The following is a 26,982-nucleotide window of genomic DNA, read 5'->3' on the forward strand; positions in this document are numbered from 1 at the left end:
CCTTAATGGAAACTGAAACTCCTCATTCACAACTTCAGCTGCATTCTCTCTTCGCATAATGGCCTGAAGGAGGAGCGTATTCTAGAGGAGTTTGGTTACAGACATTTTTCAAAATATCTTCTTTTGTGTTCAGCAGAAAAAATAAATTCATACAGGTTTGAAACAACTTGAGGGTGAGTAAATGATGACAGCATTTTCATTTTTGGGTGAACCATCCCTTTAAGGCTAATTGTTAAAAGCAGGGCTTAAAAGGTTTATCGAAAATAATACTCTGAGAAATAATAATGATGAATTTCTATTTCAGAAAATGATAGAGCTTTCTGTGAATTTCATCAGGTGTTAATTGTACTTATTGAACAGTTTGAACTGCAGCAACACACATGACATTGAAGACTTGATTTACCATTAATTTCATTAAAAATCTTTGAAATACTCCCTTTATTAGACTGAACCTTTTTATCAATACATTTTTGTATCAAATGAATCACATTTGTTCTTGATATTTATTTTCTACTGATTCTTGCAAGATCATCAATTTTAGACAAATTATAGATTTTTAGGGGCCGTTTACATGACACCATTTCCAACTAAAAACAGAAGACTAATATGTTTTGGCAGTTCATTTACACGACAACAGCATTTTGGTGGCCTGAAACCGCTCCCCCTCCCCCTCCCTCTTCCTTAATTAGTAGTTTCTAATAATATTTTAAGCACATTGTTCACGTCTGGACAGGACTTTTATTTTGATGTTGTGATATGACGCCATAAGGTTGCGTCGTGCTTCTGCATCAATTGTGACTCTGCTGAAGAAAGGTTTGTGTTTTTAGCCATTTAAGTGTTTTAATCGATTCAAACTGTTCAATCAGCTTTATAGCTTTTACAAACCATTTGAAATGAATACTTTATTATCGAATGTAACTTTGTAATGCCGTATAACATTAATTAACGTTATTTACTGTAGTAATGCGCATCCACACATGAGTAACAAAAAAGATGCGTCTCATTTCACTCCTTATAGCGTGAATCGATTTATCGTAAACGCGAATTCAGTTACTACCAAGTAGTGATGGAAAAACGGCTTTTTGAAACTCCGAGTTAATTTAAAGCAAATATTTTCCATAACAATTCAGTGATTCAATTCACTTTAATCACCACCACACGCTGACGTCTCATGCTGGTCAAAACAGTGTAACGTTACTGTAAATGCAACAACAACACAAACATTTGTAATGACTTTTAAAAACCAACAGCAAACATTTATTTGTATAATCTACAAATCAATTAATGTAAAGCATGAATGTCTAATTATGAACCTACTATATAATTGGTGAAATTTATTTACTGTAGTACCAGTTTTGAGTGATTAAGTTTCACTCTGACCTACTCCCTTAGACACAGAGAATTAATTGTTAATACTGTTAATATTACTTTTAACTATTCTAATCTTAATTTATGACAGAGTGTCCAAAAAACAGAAAAACTCTTGGAGAAGGGAGATCCACAAGACACACTATTATAAAGATGGCGTTTATTAAAGAGGAGAGTGAAGACATGAAGATTGAAGAAACATTCAGTGTGAAACAAGAAGAAACTGAGGAACAAACAGGTTGGTGTCATTCTCAAAGCTGAACTCAGTCTTTTGATCTTTAAAAAAATGTCCAGCTCTACAGAAATTAATGATAATTGAAGAATGGCATGTGAGTGTCCTGATTAAAGAGGGTTATTTTTTTAAAAAAAAATTTACGTAAAGCAGGTTGTGTCATGTGGACAGTAGGGATGCTCATAATTAACCGGTTAACCATTAATTGACAGTAAGACTTTTGACTGATTAATACTATCAGTTAAGCAGTTTAAAAAGTAATTTAAGTAATTTTTCAATACATTTTTATTTTGTTGATTTCTTTGACTTTGTTTTATTTTTCTTTGCATTTTTTCCGCTGCCGTTATGTAGTTTTTTTCTACTTTTTTGTCGATTGACTCATCGTTGCAAATCCAGAATGAAAATCTGCAGAATGTATCTGTATATAATGTCTATATAATGAGTTAATTTTGTTACCAATAAATAGGTTCTATATCAAATTCAGTTTGTTTGTTGTGCCGTCTCTTAATGCAATTCAACAATGAATAGGCCATGTTAAAATCTTAAAATTTGAGTGTAAGGTAGGTAAAGCCTATTTATTTATAATTTTGCATATTTACTATTTATGAAGTTGGCAGATGGTTAAAATAGGCTATATTTTTTTAATTTGTTTGAAGGTCTGCTGGCTGTCCAATGACATGGTTGGCCCAATGTTTTAGTGGTTTTTAAGTTGGCAGAAGGTTGGTAAGGTATTTTTTAGGTTGGCAGAAGGTCTGCAGGCCATCCAATAACATGGTTGGCCCAACGTTGGCCCAACGGACAAAATTACGTTGGGCCAACGTCAGCACCCAACGTTGGCCCAACACAACAACAGACGTCGGGCCAACGTCTGTTTGCTTTTAATTTTTTTTAATCAAATGCTAATTTAGATTTATTTTCTGATAGCTGACAATAAAATTTAAAGGACAAAAAAAAATCCCTGGTGAGCCACAAGGGTTTGGACTGTTACATGCAAAAGTCATACAACCACTCACTAAATTCTGACCTTAAACATGTATGTATCTTTTGAGAGTAATCAGCTGCATCCCCCCAACTGTGTAGTCAGCCAATGGATATGGATCTGTCAGTTCGTTTGGGCCAAGAAGTTCCACCTCCTTCGTTGGACACATTTTCAGTTCATAGGCTCTGTAATGTTCCCTGTACCACGCACTCAGCTTTCTGACAATAAAAAGCAGCTTATCCTTGACAACAATCATCTGGATTATTTCAGTAAATTCCGGCAGCCCTGCCAATGAGCCATGTGCAAGTATCATTCCATTCCTGTAGTTAAGGCCACTATACGTTGCATTTTTAGCCAAGCACACACAATCCAAGTCTGGGTGCCTCTGTTTAATAGCAAATGCAATGTCGTCTTTCAAAACGTCTATGGGAAGAGTTGAAAGATTTTCTACCTCCAGGGGGGATTTAGGAAAGTTGCACATGTAAAGGTGATGTGCCATGAGAAACTGATGTCTTTCTGCTAAGGACAGGAGCACATTTTTGAAGCATGTTGTATGGCGCACAACTCTTTTGAAGAAGCTGTGGTTCGCTTCGAAACGCATGGTCCATAGTGCAACTAACGGTCCAAACTCACAGATTAACTGAGGATAATGCTCCAGGAAATGGTGTTTAGGCAGAAGATTTGTCTCCGGGAAAAGCTCTTTAAATCTAACTCTGTGCTCAGAGATCTTAAAGTTCAAATATCCAATTGATTCTTTTGTTTGAACTGGAGAAACAACAAGCTCCACAATGTCCTTCAGTCAGCAAGGAGATGCCAGGCTGGTTCATCAGTGGGAACTTTCTGTCCAAGTAGTAGTGGAAGAAATCTTATTAAACTCCAGTTTTCATGTGCGTTTCCACCAATTGTTCTCCTGGATGAATAGGTCAGTGGAACAGGATGGGGGCGATTTGTTTTATCAGTCCATTTAAAGGGAAAATCTTCCATTGCCTTGTTCAAAGTGTCCAAAGTAAAATACTTTTTGGAAATTAATACAGTCAGAGAGATATTTCAACAGGAACTATTTCCTCAAAAAAATCATGGGCAATGTCTGGAGGAAAACCAGTAGTAACATTGAAATGGGAAAGTTTTTCTGACAAAACACATTTCCTCGTACACCATAACAGTTGGCCAAATAATTTTCCTCAAGGGTTTTAACTTGTTAGAAATGAAAAAAAACAAAAAAAAAAAAAAACCTAGCTACACTGTAGCATGTCATGTTTGGTACTAATTGATGCCTAATGTTGTTTAGTTTCATATGATACTGATATCTTCACTAGCTAGCTTTAAAACAGAGCCCACAGAGCTCTTAAAAGACAGTAATCTCGGCAAATAAACATTTTATAGGCTCTTCGCGCCACTGTTAACTATTAAAAACACTCAGCCGAACAAATGTATTTGAATTCATCAACATAACGTTATCTTTAACGTTAACTAACTTAAGTTACACGTGACGTGGTAACTTTAGCTAACGTCAATGCCACCACAAAATGCATTTAGAAATGATAGTTTGCATTTATTAGCCAGTTAGCTAGCGACCTGTGATAGCATTACTCACCCACGAGTAACGACCAGCGGGCGGTTAACGTAACCTAACCTAACGTTAACGTTATAGTTTGAATGAAGAATGCTAATGACTTATTTTAAGTCAAAGACTTATTTTACATCTTGTGAAAAGGGCATTATACCACCCCTTTAAACAAAGTTTATTGTTTTTACCTTACCAGTATCACTCGCAGTTCTTCTGTGTCGCAGCCTGGCTCTGGAGGGGTCTGTTGAAGTGTACCGTCACGGCCGCCGCTCACTTGTGTGTGTTCTTCAGGTCACAGACAGTTCAACTCAGGGTTTCCGCGGAGTCATAAAAAGTCATAAAACGTCTTAAATTTAATAAGAATTTTAGGCCATAAAAAGTCATAAAAACGTCCGGATTTTCCATACAAGGTCATAAATTTCATTTAGCCACGTCTTAAATTGATATGCTTGTTCATTCGTTGGTTCTACCATTGCCTTTTCCCCCTGAAAATGCGCTGGCGGCATAATGTTAAATGCGCGGCGCCAAAAGCGGAACGCTCATTTGAAACGCACGCCACACGGACCAATTTACCCGCTCGACTCCAAGTCCAAACGGCAGCGCAGCGCGAGCTCAGTACAACTGACGCGTTTACTCCGATCGGTCTCGGTCACAAGATCCAGTGAGAAGTGCTTGAATTCAGTGAAGAACACACTGTCTCAGTGATTTAAACCAGTTTAACCCCTTAAACCCTAAGCGTCCCGCCGGCGGGACGGCACCCCATGAAAAAAATTCATAATCAAATTACTAAGCAACCACTGAATGATATGATACAAAATAGGTATCATTTTAAAGCTTAGAATCTCAGCTTTTCAATGCACCTATACATTTTATTCAACTCCTAAAAGGTGCTGAGTTATTCCTTTAGAACGGATTATACCGCCAGAGGGCGCCCCCTAGCTATGGAAAAAATTAATTGTCATATTTTTCAAAACTACTGCATTGATCAACACAAAATAGGCATCATTTGAAAGCTTAGAGTCTAAACTTTACAATGAATGTAGCCATTATGATTATCTCCAAAGTAGTGCTGAGTTATTTGCTGATAAAATGATTATTTTTTAATACATAATTTATGAGGAAGAGGAAATTATTATGTACTGCAATGTGTCAAAAACATCATACTGCTCAGATAGTCATGTGTCATATGTCATTTGAAAGGTCTCAATGAGTAGAATACAACAAGCATAATTGTTTCAGGCTTTTACTAAACTTGAGCAAGGTTTTTGTAAAATAAGCCCCTCAAGAGACCCATGGGTATATGGATGCTGAATTTTAGACACATTTCCGCTTGTAACTTCATGAAACATGCTCCGATTGTGAAAAATGACACATCATTATTTACAGCAGATGCTTACAATTAAAATGAGTCCAAACTCAACGTAATCCATCACTCAGAACTAAAGATATTCCTCATGGAGTTCTAATTCACAAAAAATACACAAACGCACGTAGCCAAGCGAGGTAGCTTAGACTTGGCCTTTTTACTCGTATCTTCATGAAACATACATCGATCATGAAAAATGACACATCGTTATTTACAGCAGGAGCTCATGATTAAGACGAGCCCAAACTCATCAGTCAGATCTAAAGATATTCTTCATGGCGTTCTAACACAGAAAATACCAAAGACGTACCTAGCCAAATATATACTCATGAAGCACTCGCGTTTGGTTTTTACTTATAACTTCACGAAGCATGCACATATCGTAGAAAAATGCACATCATTATTTTCAGCAGACTCTCACGATTAAAAAGAGCCCAAACTCAGCATAATCCATCACTCATATCTAAAGTTATGCCTCGTGGAGTTGTAACACAAATGCGCACATAGATCTTTATTATAGATGTAGCACTTATGTCGCGTTCTAACTCATAACTCAATGACGCATGCATCAATTGTGGAAAATGGCACATCATTATTTACAGCAGAATACGATTAAAAAGAGCCCAAACACACCATAATCCATCACTCAGGTTTAAAGATATTCCTTATAGCGTTCTGACACAAAAAAATACCAGAGGCGCACCTATGAAGTAGCAATAGCAGTGATGCTATGTTGTTTTGATGTGACGTTTCAGCTCATAACTCAATGAAACTTGCATAGATTGTGAAAAATCGAACATCTTTATTGACAACAGATTCTCACGATTACAAAGAGCCCACACACAACAGAATCCATTGCTTTGATCACGAGATATTCCTCACGAAGTAATGCATACTTGGATAAAAAAACAAGTCTCTCATCCTTCCTGGGTGCAAAATGTTTTCCAATTTTCCCGGAACCGTCCGTGCTGTTTTTCAAACGTGGAATAACACAAAATATGTATCATTTTAAAGCTTAGAATCTCAGCTTTTTAAAGAATCTAACCACTTCGATCAACTCTGAACGAGTGCTGACTAGTCTCTCTAAACCGGAGTGTACCGCCCGTGTGCGCCACCCATGGCGCCCCCTAGCTGCGAAAATATTCATTATCATATTTTTCAAAAATATTGCCTTGATTCAAACAAAATTGGTGTCATTTGAAACCTTAGAGTCTGAACTTTACAGTGAATGTAGCCTATTTGAAAAACTCCAAAGTATTGCTGAGTTATTTGCTGTTAAAGATATAAAAAAAATTCATAATCTATAAAATACTTTTTTGTACTATGTACTGCAATGTGTCAAAAACATCATACATCTCACGAAACATTCAAAAATCGTTGAAAATGGCACTTCATTTTTTACAGCATATTCATACAATTAAAATGAGCCCAAAATTAACTTTATCTATTGCTTTTATGACAAGATATTCTTCATGGTGAAACACTATAAAAAATGCCCATGAGGGGGCGTCAAGGTCTCAACAAAAATGGCTATCTTGGTTCCAAAGGCTGTAACGTTTGATTACTTTATCCAATCACCACAAAATTTTATCCAGATGCAGCTCATATGTAGAGGGACTTCCCCAAAAAAGAAATTTCCTCCTACCTTATTTCCTTCCTGAGTTATTCGATGTCAAATAAGAAAGATATGCATTATCATTATAAAAATTATATTTATTTTTTGTCTTTTATCAGCAGTTTCTCGGCAGAAGAATGTCTAAATGTAATTTAATTTATATTTTCAAAAAATGTGAAAAGTGTTCTTTCAAACAATACCTACCTTTTGACTCTCCTTGCTATAGTTTTGAAGTTATGAGTCTTTAGTTTTGTGTATGTCACTCAGAAAACTCTTTTTTTTTTTATTGCTTTCCAAATGTGTGAGGACTAAACAAAAAGGCTACCTTTGTTCCAAATGCTGTAACTTTTGAGTACTTTATGCGATCACCACAAAATTTGATTCAGATGCAGCTCACATTTAGGGGTACTTCCCCAAAAAAGAAAATTTGTGCTACCATATTTCCTCCCCGAGTTATTGCATGTCAAACAAGAGAGATATGCAAAATCATAATAAAAATTCTGTTTTTTTTTTTTTTTGTATTTATCAGCAGTTTCTCGGCAGGAGAATATCCAAATGTAATGTAATTTATATTTTCAAAAAATTTGAAAAGAGTTCTATCAAACGATACCAACCTTTTGACTCTCCTTGTTATAGTTTTGAAGTTATGAGTCTTTACTTTTTTGTGTGTCACTCAGACAAAAAAACTCCAAAAATGGCTCAGGGTTTAAGGGGTTAAAGTGAGAAGTGCTTGAATTCAGCGAAGAACACACTGTCTCGGTGATTTAAACCAGTTTAAAGGCAGATGAAGCAGCGCTGACAAACAGGAGAAACACTGTGCGCAACGATACAGTCAGAAGGCTTTTCCGTCTACAATCTCCCATCATTTATCATGGATTTACTGTAACATTAGCCTAGTTATATTAACTGTACCATGTGGGATATACATATTGAATTTTATTATATTATTAGTGCTGATAATGTATTAAAGGACTAATGGAATATTTACAGTATTTAATGTATTTAGGCTACTGTTTTTCATACATTTCCTGAAGATTCGTGCCATCAAAGTTAGGCAACACAAACCTGTTTCAAGACTTGACCCCTATTAGCACATGCAGAAACTAAGTAATTATTTTCCCAATAAAGATATTTATTTTGTTAAGGACAAATGACAAATGTTTGAATGTCCTACCTCAGATTTGTGAAATGTTCACCTGTTTTAGCAAGTGTTTGTCATTATATTTTCTGACAATAAAGAGTAAAGTTAGTTTAAAACCACAATTAACGCTCTGGTTTCTACAACTTTCACTTAGAAGCAACAGTCTGCCTTTAAACTTGAAAGAAATAAAGATTTGACATTTATCGTGATAATTATCGATATTGACTAATATAAAACAATTATCGTGATAATTGCCTTTGGCCATATTGCCCAGCCCTAACTGAAATCTCCCGGTCTATCACAATGGGAAAGTGTACATTTAACGAGCCATGGCTCAAAGATGGTGTGTTTAGTAGTTGGCTCAAGCCCGTTGCAAATAATCAGTATCAAGCATATTGCACACTGGGTAAGAAGGCGTTGGAGCTGTCTTTAGGCATTTAAATAATACATCTTGTTACTTTCAATGAAAGTCAATAATAAATAAAAAAAACTTTTGAAAGGAATTTTAATGAATTTTTCGTAATTCGTGTAGGTCATAAATTTCAATCATAATGGTCATAAAAAGGTCTTAAAAAGTCTTAAATTTGACTGACCAAACCCAGCAGAAACCCTGTCAACTGTGACGGACGTTTTTTTTTTTATCCTCAGGTCAGGTCAGAGAGCGGGATCTCCAACTCAATGTGCAAATCATGCTTAATCTAATAAAAATGCTCTGATCAAATGAATAAATTCAGTTTAATGTCCCGCTGCCAATTTATATTGTATCCATGTAAAAAAATGGATTCAACCATAAATATAAACTAAAACGTTTACTTTAAATGAAAAACCGAATAATTTTAAGCACCGCAGGAACTAGGAACGATTTTAGTTCTAGGAACTCTTTTGGAGGAACTAATTTAGCTGCCACTCCTCATGGTCTTCATTACAGATTTAATTCAGTGTCTTTTTTTTCTTTAAAAAATACTGTTTTAGATTCAATGGTCAAAAGTTGTAATTAATAAAATGCATTTGATTTGTTTTTTTAAACAAACAAAATTACATTACAACAAAAACAACAATTATTAAAAATGTTTAATTTACTAAATTCATTAACGTATTGTGTTTAGCAATAATATCGGTCTTATTTTACTGGCAGACGTGATGGTGGAGTATATATTATTCTACATATAATCGTATACAAGATATTTGAGCAACATTTAATGTCATTTTAATTAGGGCTGCACGATTCATCACAATTTCCATGTAATCGCACTTAAAGGATTAGTTCACTTTCAAAAAATGTTTTGCTGATAATTTACTCACCCCGATGTCAACCAAGATATCCATGTCTTTCTCTTTTCAGTTGAAAAGAAATTTAGGTTTTTGAGGAAAACATTCCAGGATTTTTCTACACAGAATTGACTTCAAAGGCAACCAAATATTCCAATGTTCAAAGAAGGTTCAAATGTCCGTCTCAATGCAGCTTCAAATGCTCTGTTCCAATTCCAGTCGAGAAAAAAGGGTCTTATCCCATATCATGAGCTGACAGATTATATACATAAAGCATAGACAAGTTATTTTAAAGGTACAGAAATGGAACTTTCATATCTACCCTAAAATTTTGTACCTTTTATAACTTGTATTGGGTACATAATTGTACCTAAGGCATTGTGGACCTTTAAAGGTACAGTTTAGAGGTCTTCATGGAGGACCCAGGAACCGACCTGGGACCCGTACGGGTTGAGGGTCTATATTTTAAATGGTCAGCCTGGTCCGAGTTGGGTCCCAATGTATTACTTCAGGTTCTGGGTTTGTTTAACATTAGCCCCTTTCACACAGAGATTCCGGAAAATACACGGATAAAGTGAGCCGGGATTTGACCCGGGTTCATTTGATTTTGGTTCATTCACACTGCCAGTGATTTTCCGGAATCAGAGAGCGCGTTCACACACAACCCGTGTATGTCCCGGAAAGACACGTGACATCGATGTGACTTGTAATGTCTCAGCAGCGTCTTCAGTTTGCTTATGAGCTGCGATTTCTCTCTCGAGAAACCACGCTTGTGCATTTATTTCTCTGATTCGATCATAAAATTGCGCATTTCATACCGTTTCACAGCTGGCGAACCATCCCGCGCTTCAGCGTCATCACTGCGACACGGCATTATTACGGCTTTTGTTCACACAGCGCGCGTCCCGGGACTGAACACGGCAATGTTACTAGGTCCCCAACCCGGCATCGATCCCGGCATTAAACCCGGGTCGTGTTTGCGTTCACACAGAAGGCGTTCCGGCAATTTGCCGGCAATTTCCCGGGTTCAATGCGCTGTGTGAAAGGGGCTAATGTGTGTAATATCCGAGTCGATCGGAGAACACCCTGCTGTGATCAGAGTCAGTCAGCGTTGTGCGTGTGTTTTAACACAATGATTTTACCAATTGACAATTGGCTCTTTTATTTTGAAGGCGGGACTTAATCCGCCATACCGCACATTGCACTTTCTTTCACCCATTTTTAGAATAATATTGTAAATTAACTGTATTGTTATATCTAAAATTTTTGGGCAGACTCTGGTCCGAGAGCACAGAGATGATAGCAAATGCTAACGTCACCGTCCATGGCACTGAACGAGCAATCACTAATGTAACGTGATTCTGACAGTGTAGACTCCCTTTAGGGAGAAATAATAATAAAAAGAAAACCAACAGATGCAGTTGGGGGTAAACAGTCTAATCTTATTTTGTGAGTTTGACTCGAGATACCAAAAAATGCAAAACTGAAAAGTCGCATTTGTCAGTCGTCAACGTGACCGCAAGTGGACTTTAGAAGCTGGAATATTGAGTGGATTAAGCAAGCTCTTTCAATTGGCAAGGGAGGAATAACATAAATAGAACTTTCTTGGCTAGGAGGCTTGTATGATCACAGTCAGGTACAAGGGAGAAGGCTACTAACATTAGGTAAGCCAAAAAGTTTTATCTTTGCAACTTGTTAATAGCAATTTGATGTGGAAGATGTTCCGATTGGGTCCAGTTGGGTCTGTGACTTCCCGACCAGGTTCTGGTCCAACTTTCAAATAATAGACGAGTCTGAGTCGGTTCCGGTGTAACACATTTACAGGTCTCTTTGGGTTCGGTACAAATATTTGGACTTGTGAAGACCTCTAGTACAATTATATGTTTTGTTCCCCTAGGAACAAAATTTTGCCTGCACTGTACCTGTGTTTCTGACAGTGTAGACTCCCTTTAGGGAGAAATAATAATAAAAAGAAAACCAACAGATACAGTTGGGGGTACAGCACTGTTTTTGCTTAGCCCCTTATAAACACAAAACAATCGACATTAATATCCAGGGAAAACAATTGGACCTAGGGGTTCTCAAATTTGTCCTCTAGGACACATAGCTCTGCTTATTTTGTGTGTATCACTTGTTTGACAATTCAAGTGTTGCAGTCTCTACTAATGAGCTGATGAGTGAGAAATAAAAAATGTGCAGTGCTTGGGATCCTCCTGGAGAGGCTTGAGCTGCACTGAATTAGACTTTTTTTTTTTCTTTTTTTTTTCGGGGAGGTAAGGGGCTTCTCCAAAATGGGAAAATTGGGTGCTGCCCCAAAAAAACATTGAGAATAATTGGTCTGAATGTTTTGATGTCTGCTGCTTTGTGGCATTAACATGTGCTTAAAATTGTATTTATCTTTTTTTTTTCCCACCTTAGACCTGATGCCACTGAAAGAGGAGAGTCAAGAATTGAGTGATGTAAAGGAAGAGAAATGTCATGATTTTATAACTGGAGACAATTTTTTTAGTTGCTCCCAGACTGAAATGACGTCCTCACTAAAAAGAGTTCAAAAGACTGGAACTAGAAGTAATTTCACCTGCCCTCAGTGTGGAAAGAGTTTCAGTCATCATGGAAACCTTAAAGTCCACATGAGAATACACAATGGAGAGAAGCCTTTCACCTGCCAACAGTGTGGAAAAGGTTTCACTGAAAAAGGAAACCTTAAAAAACACATGCAAATTCACACTGGAGAGAAGCCTTACACATGCCCTCAGTGTGAAAAGAGTTTCACTGGAAAAGGAAGTCTTAAAATCCACATGAGAGTTCACTCTGGAGAGAGTCCTTACACCTGCCAACAGTGTGGAAAGAGTTTTACACATAAAACAACAATTAAAGTCCACATGAGAATTCACACTGGAGAGAAGCCTTACGTATGCTCTCAGTGTGGAAAGAGTTTTACACATCAAGGATCCCTTAATGACCACATGAGAATTCACACTGGAGAGAAGCCTTTTGCATGTGATCACTGTGGAAAGAGGTTCAGACGTAAAGTAAACCTTGATTGCCACATGAGGATTCACTCAAGAGAGGATTGTTTTATATGTCATCAATGTGGAAAGAGTTTCACAGACAGCAATCACCTTAAGATGCATGTAATAACTCACGTTGGAGAGAAGCCTTGTGTCATGTGTCATCACTGTGGAAAGACTTGCTCAAGCAAAGCAATCCTCAAGGTTCACATGAGAGTTCACACTGGAGAAAAGCCTTTCACCTGCCCTCAGTGTGGAATGAGTTTCACAGTTGAAGGAAACCTAAAGACTCACATGAGAGTTCACACAGGAGAGAAGCCTTTCACTTGCCCTCTGTGTGGAAAGAGTTTTACAGTTAAAGCAAACCTAAAGACTCACATGAGGCTTCACACTGGAGAGAAGCCTTTCACATGTCTTCAGTGTGAGAAGAGTTTCACTTATCACACAGAGCTGAAACGTCACTTGCAAAATCATACTTTTTAAATTGCAGTGTTGCTCAGTGTGACGAGATTGGGGAAAAAAATAGAACAATTTAAAAAAATCACCTGCAGATTCAATCTAGAGGGATTCCACTTGTAATAATATTGTGTAAATATTTTGTCATCACACTTACAAATAACAAGTCAGTCAGGTGAGACCTTATTTGTTTTTTTTTTGTGTGTGAATAGTTTGTTTACTTGGCTCTGCAACTTTAAATGCCAGAAAATATGTATCTGATATTTATTTATATTGAATGGTGGCATACACTTCCATCTTGCTGTCAAATGGCACAATGTAATGAAAAGTATAAATAAAATGGCATAAACTGGCATATTATTTGATTCATCTTTAGAGAATGAATGCACAAATGTTTTCAATCTGGATATGAATATGGCTACCATTGGGGCTTATCTGATGATATCTGGAAGCTCTTTCTAGCTGTGGTTTGTCTATTAACTAAACATCTATCTTTCTACATGGGCAAGAATAAGTTTGTGAACACTTTGAAAACATCTAGTTATCTTCATTTATTATTTCAAATGTGACCTGATCTTGATTTAACTCACTATTATAGACAACGACAATCTGCCTACACTAATAACACAATCATTTGTACAAATACAGTAAGTAATCATTCACAGTTCAGGGTGGAGAAAGTAAGTGAACCCTTGCTTGAATTTATTAAAGGTCCTTTTTGTAGATCCTTTTTTATGTAGCACCATTTTTGGAACATCCATCCCCACAAACTTGTTTATGTTTATCATAATTTATGTTATGCAACAGTTTCTGAAATGGCAGGAGAACATGTACATTGATCAGCCACAACATTAAAACCGCTCACAGGAAAAGTGAATAACATTGATTATACTATAATTACAATGGCTCCTGTCAAGGGGTGGGATATATTAGGCAACAAGTGAACAGTCAGTTCTTGAATTGTATTTCACCTTTTCACATTTGCATATACATACATAAGCATATTTTTTTATGCTGTCCGAGGAGGCTCTGAGCTTCTCAACACGAGCTTCTCAAACTTGTGAAGAACTATCTGCGATCGACAATGGCTACGTTTACATGCAACCAAATAATCCATAAAGCCTTCATTTAAACGCCTTAATCGATCCGATTGAGCTTGATCTGAATGAAATTTCGATCGGATTGAGAGGAGTGGTTTATTCCTTTTTCTAATCTGATCGAGAGGACATGTAAACACTTGATCGGAGTGAAAATCGAAACTGAAATGACTGCGCATGTGCAATGACATACAAATAGCGTAATGACGTATGACACCCGGACAGGGTACCCGCGGGGTCTTAAAAGCATTGAAAAAGTCTTAAATTTGATAATCTCAAATTAAGGCCTTAAAAGCCTTGAATTTGGTATACAAAAAGTCTTGGATTTTGTTACAAAGGTCTTTTTTTTTTTTTTTGCCTTTTCTATGATAAAATTCATACCGTAACAAAATTAACTGTTGTAGACTAATTAAAAATTAGTCGCGTAACGTTGAGTGCACCTCGCGCTTCACGTCATAGAAGAACGCGCGAAAGCGTGCGCACCCGTTACTATGGTTACTAATCAGAGCTTTTCTGTTAAAAGAACATGTTTTCTACCCCGTCTTTTCAGTAGTATCTGGCCACAGCCATCCACACGCGCTCTCTCTACATTGTTGAAGCAGCGCGGATGATCTGAAAACACAGACAAGCTGGAGTTCAGCGATCTTCATTTGAGAAGATCTGTCATGAGCCGCTTGCGCTGTTTGTGCGACTAAATCTGCGATCAAAATGCAGGCTGATATACAGCAGTGTTTTTAATGTTGATCATTATGCGAGCAAGAATGCAATGTTTCCCGACTATCCACACGATTTCAAATGTGACATTGATTTTATACAACAGTAAAAAAAATAAAATAAAAAAATAAAGGGGTAACATTAAGTGATGTACTACATTTTAAACAGTATTGTCAGGCTTATTGCTCTATTTTGCAACAAAATCTGTGGCTTTGACAAAGACAATGAGTTACCGCCACCTACTGGCGATTTTAATATCATATTTTTATTAATATTAAACGTTTTTTAACATTGAATATTTATTGAACATTGTTTTATTTAAAGCATTATTTATTTTTTAAAGGTATAAAGGTGAAAAATGAAATGGAAAAATCGATTAAATGGGGCAAATATTGTCCCTTAATGGAAAGATGTGACTGCAGTCGTGGAAGAGAGGGGGTACGGCACTCTAAAAAAATTGGAGAACTAAGGAAAAGGGATATGTAGAATTGCACAAGTGCTACTGCTAAAGAGTGCAATGTCAATACAGCCTGTTAGCTTAATTTTAATTTCTCATAAGCTTAATCAAATTGGCCTAGAGAGAATAATTATGACATTTTCTGTCTAAAGACTACATATAAAATAGCTACCAAAATTAAAGTAACTGCAGTTTGACTAAAAGTAATGACTAAAAGTTGACAAAAAATGCAAACACATTTCGTCAACTAACACTATGAAAGGCAGAATGACTCAAATGTGATTAAGACCGATAAGCATTTTCGTCTGAAGATGAAGAGTAAGACTAAATCAAAAATGGCTGCCAAAATTAACATTGGCCTACACACGTGCACGCTACAACGCTGCTGCGTATATATTTTATATGACTGATAATTTACATAAAATGTATTATTTAATTCAAGTAGTCTACTTGTACATAATTATTTTTTAGGGTTTAAAATGTATATAGATTTGACATTTTCCCCTCATACTTCTGTTGTAATTGGTACGAAGTTGGCATTGAATTTCATTTGAAATGGTATTAAAAAAGTCTTAAAAAGCCTTGAATTTAAGTTGGAGGATCCTAGGGGTACCCTGCCCGGAACAAGCTTTTCTTCCTATTGAATAAAGTGTCACATGAGTCAAATGAGTGTCCAGTCATTCTAAAATTCTCCTTTCACTTCTGTCACCAAATCTGTTGCAAATTAGAATACTCCAAGATAATTAATGAGTTTGAAGCAGCCAACGCAATAAAGGTCCTCTTTTAAATGGTGAGTCAATTGTATTATTTCATTACACCTGTCTTAAGTCAACAGTGTGTGATAAATTGCCATTTTTTTCCTCTTAAAAATTTGAACGAAGGGGGCGGCATATTCCTATTTTGCCCAGAGCACTGCATTGTCTTACCCTGGCCCTGTGTTACACCCCTTAATGACAAAAGTGTTCCCTGATGGCAGTGGCCTCCTTCAGCAGGATTAATGCATCCTGTTTTTAAAATAGGGAAATTAGTTTGGCTGTTATGATCAGTCACTTGCAAAATAGTAAAAACACCATGAAAAGGATCGTGATGAAATCATGAATCATGATTTTCCTGAAAAAATCGTGATATGATATTTTTGCCATATTGCCCCCCCCCCCCCCCATGGGCAGACTTCACCCAGGGGCGGGTCTACGTGGTGGCCAGGGGGGGCACCGGCCCCCCCTGAAATTCGATTGGCCACCCCAGGTGCCCCCCCTATAAGATGTCTTGTGATTGGTTCATTTTACCCGCCAATCAGTTTATAGACTCTACTGAAGTTCGCGATTCAAAAAGTGCAGCGCCAGAAAAACAACGGTCGTCGCGGACTTGAACTTTTACTTTATCAATCAAGAGTGGGGAAGTCAAGACACCAAACAAAGAGCTGCCAGTCACCACCGAAACAGAAGTTTTAGTTCCAGAAGTTTCAGCTGTTTTAGTTGAGGTCTGCCTTCCTTCTTTTTCGACTGTTTTCCTCTCTTTCTGCTACTGTTACTCCAGAGCTGCCAACTCTCACACATTCACCGTGAGACATACGCAATTTTCACACTCTCTCACGCCACATCAATTTTCTCACGCACAGAAAAATCGCGAAGCAAAGAGGACACGGAGACCGACAGACTAGACAGAGCAGGTTACTTATGATATAAAAAAAATCTAAGCTCTCATATTCTGTCAATTTTATTACGAAATTCAAACGTTTTGGCGCTTGTAACGTTAAATGTTACGTGACAGATCCCTAACCGATCATCTCTACTAGCTAATAGTAAAAAAACATGAATGAACACTGAAGATACAGTACAACTTACCGAAATGTATATTCCTCATACATAATATCGATCAATCAGTGTTTTTCATCAGTGTGAAGAGGTCAATAACATAGCTGGAGAACAATTATGTCCCATTTACCTCAGGAAAGCCATTTAATTAATATAATAGGCTATAGTACATTGGCAAGAAAAAAAAATAGCTATAGAGAGTATTAAGCTAAATATGTGTTCTATATTACATATTTATTATAATTTTACTTATATCATTAATTAAAGTTATTTTTAACCTTAAATAATAGCCTACTACCAGCTGATAGGGCTCTCTGTATGTTTACAGCATCAGGTGAGTTGTTTTTTTCTTGAGAAAAAACGCCTATCTTGTGTAGCCTACCTAATATTTATCCAAATGAGTCAATATTAAATCAAATCACAATAATTGAATTGAAATAATAAAAAAGTGTAGCTTACCAGAAATTGTACCAAAACATGTCACTAAACCTAATAAAATTCAGTTTAGTTACTAAAATGTTAGTGACAATCACAATACACTCCAAGCTAAACTAAAAAGTTGGCAGCAATTATTGTTTCTAAACTAAAGACTGTTCTTTAATATATTAGCAGAGCACAATGTAATGGTTCCATATTTTATTTTTAAACTGTGGTGTTTTCATTTGAAGTGTTACAGTGCTAAAACTTTAACTCTGTGTTACTCAGCTTTTTTGTAAATTAATCTGAAAGAAATGTTGAATGAAACACTATGATGTTTTGGCCAAACCATTTGAATTATTACAGTGGGGGGATTTTTTTTATTTATTTATTTATTTATTTATTTATTTATTTATTTATTTATTTATTTATTTATTATTTGAAAGATTGTGAATAAAACTACTGTATATTGTAATGGCCAAACTACTTATTAAAAGAAAATAATTGACATCGTTTCTGCTTCTGGGATTTTAAAATTGCTCATTATTAAAATTGCTTTTATTTTATAAACTTGTTAGTTTTATGGAAACACTAAAAATAAAAAACACTGGCTCTCAAATTGAACTTAATGGATATATAGGGATAACAAAAAACTAAATGAATCAAAAATGTGCTTTATTACTACATTTGTTTACAAGTAACTTTATTCAAGTTAAAAAAATAATAAAATCAATAGGATTTACGTAATATAGGCTACTGTAGAATTTAGCTTCTTTTTTTTTTTGGTCACTGGCGGCCACCCCGTTTGGAGGCAGTGCCCCAGCATGGCCCCCCCACTGAAAATGCTTTAGACACGCCCCTGACTTCACCATTAGGCAAAGGTCGGCAATTGCCTTGGGCTCCGAGCTACCTAAGGGCCCACAAAATCCTGTATTAACTTATGGTTACGTTTTTTTTTTTTTTTTTTTTTTTTTTACTTGTTACAAATTATGTATTTCTAATTTGCTAAAATGACATCACAATGCTTGAGACAGCATGAGAAGTCTGCAGAACACATCACAAACATGGATACTTGGCGCAATCTTTCACAGAAACTATAAACAAACTCAGCTGTTGATCAGGTAAACCTAGATCTAATTGCTCTTGAAGTTAACCACTGGAAAGAGATTTTAAGAAGTCTTATTGCTATTGTAAACCATCTGGCAGAGCACAATCCTGCATTTTGTGACCACTCTGACAGATTATTTGAGTCTGTTAATGGATATTTCCTTGGACAAGTACAATTAATGGCTCAGTTTGACCCAATGATGCGAGAGCATTTGAGGAGAATTCAGTCAAATGAGCTTAGTGACACTTATTTAAGCAAGCATATTCAAAATTAACTGATTTCCCTTGTGACGAAATGTACAACTGATGCAATTGTAGAGAGAGTAAAATCAGCCAAATACTATGCAATAATCATGGACTGCACTCCAGACCTCAGTCACAATGAGCAGCTCTCAGTGGTGCTACGAATTGTTAATTGTGAGTTATCAAAGGGTGTCTCCATCCATGGAGTGTCTTTGTTGGATTTCTTAAAGGTATAGCGGAGGATCTTTCCAAATTTTAGATAAGACCCGCCCTCTCCACTTTTTGAAAAGTTTGATTGATTCACCAGAATGATTGACAATTAGGAGGACCAATAGTATAGGTTACCCACCAGGAAGTAAAACATCCTCCGCTATACCTTTAAGGCACTTGACAACAGCAGAAGGCTTATGCGCAACATTTTTCGGCCACCTAGAAACACTAATTGGATCTTTGCAACTGTCGAGGCCAGTCTTTACGATAACGGGAGCAACATGCAGGATAAAAAGCAGGTTTTCCAAAAGAGAGTGCTGGAATTATTATTGTTGGTGATGCAGCCAAATCTTCTGTGAGGTCCATCAGCTTCTTTGGGCTGTTACAGCGACTTTACACTCTTTTCAGCTCCTCAGTTCACCGTTGGACCATTCTCAAAGAACACGTCTAGAATTTTACACTTAAGGCATTGTCAACAACCAGGTGGGAGGGCAGAGTTAAACCTTTGAAGCTATTCGCTACCAGCTGCCTGAAATCATGAAGGCATTAACTGCATTCAAGGAGTACTCCGCAGAGAAATGAGATGCAGATGTTGTCTCAACAGCTGAAAGCATCTGCCAGGAGCTGCAGATATGGCCTGTTGTGGTAAGTCCATAGTGTGGTAAAATGTGTTGTTCCCCAAAGTTTCAGTCGAGACAGTGAGGGAAGAAATCAGTGCGGTGAAAGAATTCCTTCAGGAAAACAGATGCTAGGGAGACAGCAGAGAAGCTTGAGGTGGAGATGAGCTGGCCTGAGGTGCGTCGGAGAAGAAAAACTAAAGTTTGAGTATGAGGGAACAGAGCAGACTCAGTCAACTACAGTAGAGGACAGATTTTCCAACATGATATTCTTCTTCGAGCTTTATAGATTTTTCTACTCGATTGACATAATGAGAAGCACTGAGAAGGAAGGGAAGCTGGATGAATGCTGCCACAGATTAGAGCAGAGGATGGATGCCATTGATGCAGAAGACCTGAAGATTGAGGTGTAGGGTGCAGTTAGGTCCTTCCCGCCAAATGTCTCATCACCATTTGAGATGCTTGACTATATATAAAGAGAATATACTTGACATATCCAAATTTGAGTATAGCTTTCAGACTCCTTCTCACTCTCCCTGCATACATTTACAGTAGCTTCAGGTGAGAGAAGTTACTCATCACTGAAACTAATTAAAACGTACCTCAGATCAACTATGTCACAGGGCAGGAAGTCACTGGATATGGAATCAGTGATACCAAGATTTGCTGAGGCCAAAGCTCGCAAGGTCAGATTTTAGCATCGACATCTAAACTCTGCCTCCCAGCCATGCAAAATATAGCCTTGTGGCATATGGACCATGATATTATTCCATTTCTGAGAGTCCATGAAAAAGATTTATCACTGTTCTGAGAACTTTAGACACACCTATACAGAAGTAGCCCAAGATTACCTTCATTTGTTCATCAACTATTAAAGCTGAGTAAATTTATAAGAGAAACCAAGAGAATCTCAATGTACAAAAAATTCATTCAAGAGAGAGAAAGAGAAAAAGACACAGAAAGGTGAGATGAAGAGAAAGACAAAGACAAATAGAAAAGGGAGAAGAATAGAAAGACAAAGACCAAAGGGAGAAGAATAGAAAGACAGACAAAGACCGAAGGAGAAGATGAGAAAGACAGACGAAGAGACAAGGGAGATGAAGAAAAAGTCAGAAATAGAAATAATTAATTAGAATTAGAGTAAGAATAATTAGAATAATTAATCACTTATTGTCTTGTGTCAACCAGAATAATACTTTTACCGCCGCCGTTCCCGTGATGGTAAAATTGGGGATGTGTATTTGCTGTCTTTCACCGCTAAGAGGGGCTACAATAACAGACTTTGAAAAGTGTCAGTTGATTCTCTCTATTGCGTAATCTGACGTGACTCATTGAGAACTGGTAGCAGATAAATTCAAGTGAAACATTGTAGTTAAACAAATTCATCCCAATACTGAAATTCCAGTACACATTTAGAACTAGGCTATCAAATTTATGCAAAGTAGGCTAAACGTTAACATTGTGTGCCCAGTTTTTCTATAATTTAGAAAGGCTATGCATGTTAAGGTTATGTGTCTTTGTACTTTGTGTTATTATAATTTGTTAGTAGATTTATTAACTGAAACATAACAGTGAAATAAATTAAATGAAATGATCATAAAATTAAAACATTGTCAGGACTTGCTAACCGATGTTAGTTGGCAGCATTTGTGTTTTAGCATTAAGAATGAAATAGGCTTACAGTAGGTTGTTATGATTAGCAACATTTTCTTTAATAAATAATTAAATAATTAATATTATTAAATAATTAAATCATTTATTTTCACTGTCTGCGAGATAGGCGTATGATGGTCTTTTGGTGAATTTTTTGTTGGTTTGTTTATTGCACTGCTCCCCTCAGGAATAGGTTTCTGTTGCCCACCAATGTCTACAGTATGAAAAATAGGCTATATTGTTGTCGTCTCTATTATTAACTTTTGATTCTATTTTTCTGTTCTAAAAGTTTGTTCTATTCTGTTTAAAATTTACTTTTACATATTTAATTTTTGCTTTCGTTAAATGTAACCAATTCGGTTGTAGCCTTGCGTAGCTTCTGTCCCTAAGCACCAGTGGCTGATGCTGATGAATGCCCAGGATGTCCTGCAAAGGCTGGATGAGATCAAGTCCACTATCACATCACAATATGGTTGAATCTTAAAAATGTATTCTATTAAAAAAGTGGCCAGAAAACTAGCAGGACGCAGCTATGGCACCACTACCTGGGCAACCAATGTTGGCAATGAGCATGGACAGGTGATCATGTCCGTGCTCACAGCCAGTGAAAGTTTTGGTCTCGGGCCAATGATTGAAGGCCTCATCAAGAGATACAGAGTGGCTGGGGTGGCTCCTCCCGAGGTACTGTATGTGTGGCAACACTCTTCTGAGGAGGATGTTTAAAGAGTGGGAGCAAATGACCATCCGGTTAGATATATGGCACTTCATTCTGAGGTTTGCTGTGGGTTGCACCACCAACTCTCACCAGTTTTATGCCACATTTATAAGTCGCCTCAGTCACTGTATTTTCATGTGGGACCTGACGGGCCTGAAAAAGGCGAAGCGTGCAGAGCAAGAAGCTGACCATCCGAGGCTGATGTGCTGCAGTGTATCAGCCATAGCGAGCTAGCCCTACATTGCAGGAGAACCACTCGCGGGACCAAGGAGACCCTGACGCTGATTGAGAGCCATATTCAGGCCTTTGATGGAGATGCTGGTCTGACACTCTGGGAGTCCCACTAATAAACTCAGCCCAGATGAGATGAAACATGTGGCCTGCATCCAGGATCCTCTAGGTGCGCAGATCTACATGCAAACGTGCACTGTGATGAAGGGAGGGCACCGTCTGCCAACATACTGCTGTGCCAGAGGTTTCACTTCGCTTGAGTAATTTTACCTGCACCTTAACAGATTCATCCCAGTTAAATAAGTGACTTGACTGAATTATTAAAATAAGATTTGATTTAATTGTGCATTGAAATAATTATGAGAATTGCAAAAACTTTGCAATGGTCTTTTTCATTTTTACATGTACGCTGGTAAGTGACACCTTTCAGGCGAATCTTTTGGATGGACTTGCAAGGTGGAATGAGGCAACAACTGATGAGCAGCAGCCACATTCCTACAATCATCTTTTGCGGCATTCAGGTGCACACATACCATTTAACCACTGAGTTATAATTTCAATGTTTTAATATTTTAATATTTTAAAGGTGATCTTATTGGAGTGGAATACCTTTACCAGCAAACTGTTAATGTTCTGCAGGACTACAAATTGGACATTGATGAGTCAGAGACCACTGAGGTGGATTATGAGATGGATATAGAGGTGGATTAAGGTTATTCTGAACTTGAGGAGTTTCAGGACATCACTGTCCCCACCTTTGACACACAGAACGGACACCTGCTGCCTCTTCACAAGCATCAGTGTCTGCAGAATCATCTCCAACCCCTCCAGCAACCTGGATCTGTGGTCCCTCCATCACCAGTGACATCTCCTGTTTCCAGCTCCACGTCATCACGGTCTGTGGGTCCCTCCATCACCAGTGACATCTCCTGTTTCCAGCTCCACGTCATCACGGTCTGTGGTCCCTCCATCACCAGTGACATCTCCTGTTTCCAGCTCCACGTCATCACGGTCTGTGGTCCCTCCATCACCAGTAACATCTCCTGTTTCCAGCTCCACGTCATCACGGTCTGTGGGTCCCTCCATCACCAGTGACATCTCCTGTTTCCAGCTCCACGTCATCACTGTCTGTGGGTCCCTCCATCACCAGTGACATCTCCTGTTTCCAGCTCCACGTCATCACTGTCTGTGGGTCCCTCCATCACCAGTGACATCTCCTGTTTCCAGCTCCACGTCATCACTGTCTGTGGGTCCCTTCATCACCAGTGACATCTCCTGTTTCCAGCTCCACGTCATCACTGTCTGTGGTCCTCCATCACCAGTGACATCTCCTGTTTCCAGCTCCACGTCATCACTGTCTGTGGGTCCCTCCATCACCAGTGACATCTCCTGTTTCCAGCTCCACGTCATCACTGTCTGTGGGTCCCTCCATCACCAGTGACATCTCCTGTTTCCAGCTCCACGTCATCACTGTCTGTGGTCCTCCATCACCAGTGACATCTCCTGTTTCCAGCTCCACGTCATCACTGTCTGTGGGTCCCTCCATCACCAGTGACATCTCCTGTTTCCAGCTCCACGTCATCACTGTCTGTGGTCCTCCATCACCAGTGACATCTCCTGTTTCCAGCTCCACGTCATCACGGTCTGTGGTCCCTCCATCACCAGTGACATCTCCTGTTTCCAGCTCCACGTCATCACTGTCTGTGGTCCCTCCATCACCAGTGACATCTCCTGTTTCCAGCTCCACGTCATCACTGTCTGTGGGTCCCTCCATCACCAGTGACATCTCCTGTTTCCAGCTCCACGTCATCACTGTCTGTGGGTCCCTCCATCACCAGTGACATCTCCTGTTTCCAGCTCCAGGTCATCACTGTCTGTTGTCCCTCCATAACCAGTGACATCTCCTGTTTCCAGCTCCACGTCATCACTGTCTGTGGGTCCCTCCATCACCAGTGACATCTCCTGTTTCCAGCTCCACGTCATCACTGTCTGTGGTCCCTCCATCACCAGTGACATCTCCTGTTTCCAGCTCCACGTCATCACGGTCTGTGGGTCCCTCCATCACCAGTGACATCTCCTGTTTCCAGCTCCACGTCATCACTGTCTGTGGTCCTCCATCACCAGTGACATCTCCTGTTTCCAGCTCCACGTCATCACTGTCTGTGGGTCCCTCCATCACCAGTGACATCTCCTGTTTCCAGCTCCACGTCATCACTGTCTGTGGGTCCCTCCATCACCAGTGACATCTCCTGTTTCCAGCTCCACGTCATCACGGTCTGTGGGTCCCTCCATCACCAGTGACATCTCCTGTTTCCAGCTCCACGTCATCACTGTCTGTGGTCCCTCCATCACCAGTGACATCTCCTGTTTCCAGCTCCACGTCATCACTGTCTGTGGTCCCTCCATCACCAGTGACATCTCCTGTTTCCAGCTCACCGCTCACTCAATCATAGCCAGCACTCTCTCTTGGAGCACATAGCTGTGAGTTTTACCAAAGTATTCATAGAGGTTTCGGTATTTGTTGTAACACTAACTATAAATGTATATTTGTCGTATTGAAAAACATAAATACAAATTTAAACTAAATATTTACTTTTTTCATGTAGTCCCAGTGGACCAATTACCCGCAGAAACTGATCTGAAATTAACACTTCACATGATGTAAGTGCCCAGTTTCTTTTTAAATGTACATTGCTTTCATGTGAATATTTATATTCATTCCTGCTATCATTTTATCATTTTAGGACCTGATAATATTGAGAGGTATGGAGCCGTGCAGGACTTGGCAGAGTTTTTGGTTAGCCTCAGAGACAACCGTCTGGACTTGACTGGAGAAGAGTGCGTCAAGTCATCACTCTATGGCAGGCATTGGGGGAGTTTGACAAGAAGAAGACCATTTACCCACCACGTCACCAAACCACCCTAAAACAGGGATGATTCAGGGCCACTAAGAAGATTGTGGCACCAGGTGTGGAGAGCACCAAAAGGTATGTTAAATTTAGCAAACACAGGGCCTTGATTGTCTAAAAAGTTTAGACAATAAAACAAACAAGACAACATAACTATGCACAAATATTAAAAATTAATACACAGAGCAAAACAGACAGAATAGAAAATGGAAAATAAAACAATAAAAATAACAGAGTAAGGTTCACACATTGAAAACAATCTTGCAATAGTAATATGTATTCTGCTGTAATTTGCAGGTGTTTTGTCGGGGCTCTTTGTCCTGCACAGTGGCCTGACTGCAACCAAGTGGTGGAGGCCATCTTCACAAGGGCTCTGTGCTCTCTACCCCAATGTGGTGCACTGTGACTGAGTGAGGGTGTCACGCTTCACAATGGTAGCACGTGCTTACAAGCAGATCCAAGAGTGCATCCTTACAAATGCTAAGGTGATGAGCGAGACCACCATCCAGCTCCCAGAAGTGAATGCTGCAACAGTCACACAATGGTGAGTGAATTAGCATTGTTACCGCTAAGCTAGTGCTGGGCGGTTTGACCAAAAATCCACATCACGGTTTTTTTCTAAATTAAACCGGTTTCACAGTAAATGACGGTGTTTTTTTTTTTTTTTCAAGCATGATGGGTGTTAACCACATTTTCTACTGAGTGAGAGAGGAAATACTGCAGTAGATTAACTTATAATGCCCTATTTTATTGTCATGAGTGAATGAAAAAATCCACACTAATATTAATAATACAGGTTTGCAAGGCTGTTTACAAAGAGGTGCCAGCAGGACGCGCTTTAGGAGCGGCAGAAATAATGGTTTCCCCGGTAACGGCTGTACACAAAGCAGCAACGCTGCTTTATCAGGAAAGATAAAGAAAGATTCAATCGTAATAACAAAGAAACCTTTCTAAAGACCGTCAGTTCACTTCAGATATGTTCATACAATATAAAAACACGCGCGCCGCGAGAAAAAAAAAAAACACTCTCACCCCCACACGGCTGCGACACGGCTACCGGAGCTGATCGCGCCTATTCTAGTCAATGCTTGTGTTTCAGATCGAAGCTTCCCAAAAGCAGCTCTCCGCGCTGCTTCGCTAAATATAGGCGCCTAGTCTATTTTGACGCACGCGTGTGGAGGACGGAATAAAACCTTGTCGCAGACGTGTGTTCTGTGTTGTAAATGAGGTGCGAGTGTCGCGCAACGCCGCGTTCCGATTAAAGCGACATACACCGGTATTGCGGTTTATTAAAAATTCATATCGTAACAAAAATAAACACCGGTATTCTGTTTGAACCGGTAAACCGCCCAGCACTACGCTAAGCCTAAATTTAAAGCAGCTGAGGGCTACCCTGAGGATTCAAGTAATTGACTTAATGTAACCGTAGCTGCTTTGACGGGTCTAGAAACAAATGAACAACTCCAACTTCTGCTTTCTTCTCCCTTATAAAAAGATATTTATTGCCCACGCCATGGTCTTCAACAGACTGCAAGAATCCATAATTGGCACATCGTTCCACCTCCATAAACAGCTTTCCAACACACATACAAACAAACAGCTACAGTACCAACAGCGGCCGCAGTGGCGGTCAAAAACTAGTTGGCTTTTCCTCTGGAAACTCCTGTGTCTAATTGCACCTGCCCAACATAAGTAGATGAGCACCCAAATTGACATGACAGCACCCTGGTTCCACCTACTGGCTAAACCTTGGTACAAACATTGAAATGGCTTTTACAATCTTGCTTCATATAG

At 38.6% G+C, this 26,982-nt stretch overlaps 1 protein-coding gene across 2 annotated transcripts in view; it reads left to right on the forward strand.

Annotated features, from left to right (window-relative positions):
• The first annotated feature begins 748 nt into the window (after positions 1 to 748).
• Positions 749 to 26,982, forward strand: part of LOC308689724 (uncharacterized protein) — a 461,468-nt gene continuing 435,234 nt past the window's right edge. For both annotated transcript variants that reach the window (XR_014030043.1, XM_081363591.1), the window contains exons 1-2: positions 749 to 813; positions 1,460 to 1,606. Coding sequence is in view for 1 of the 2 variants with exons in the window: in XM_081363591.1 (XP_081219717.1) it covers positions 1,522 to 1,606 (85 nt within the window). In the remaining variant the exon portion in view is untranslated. The remainder of the gene's footprint in view (positions 814 to 1,459; positions 1,607 to 26,982) is intronic.

Source organism: Scardinius erythrophthalmus, assembly GCF_964197995.2.
Source record: "Scardinius erythrophthalmus genome assembly, chromosome: 4".
NCBI lineage: Eukaryota > Metazoa > Chordata > Actinopteri > Cypriniformes > Leuciscidae > Scardinius > Scardinius erythrophthalmus.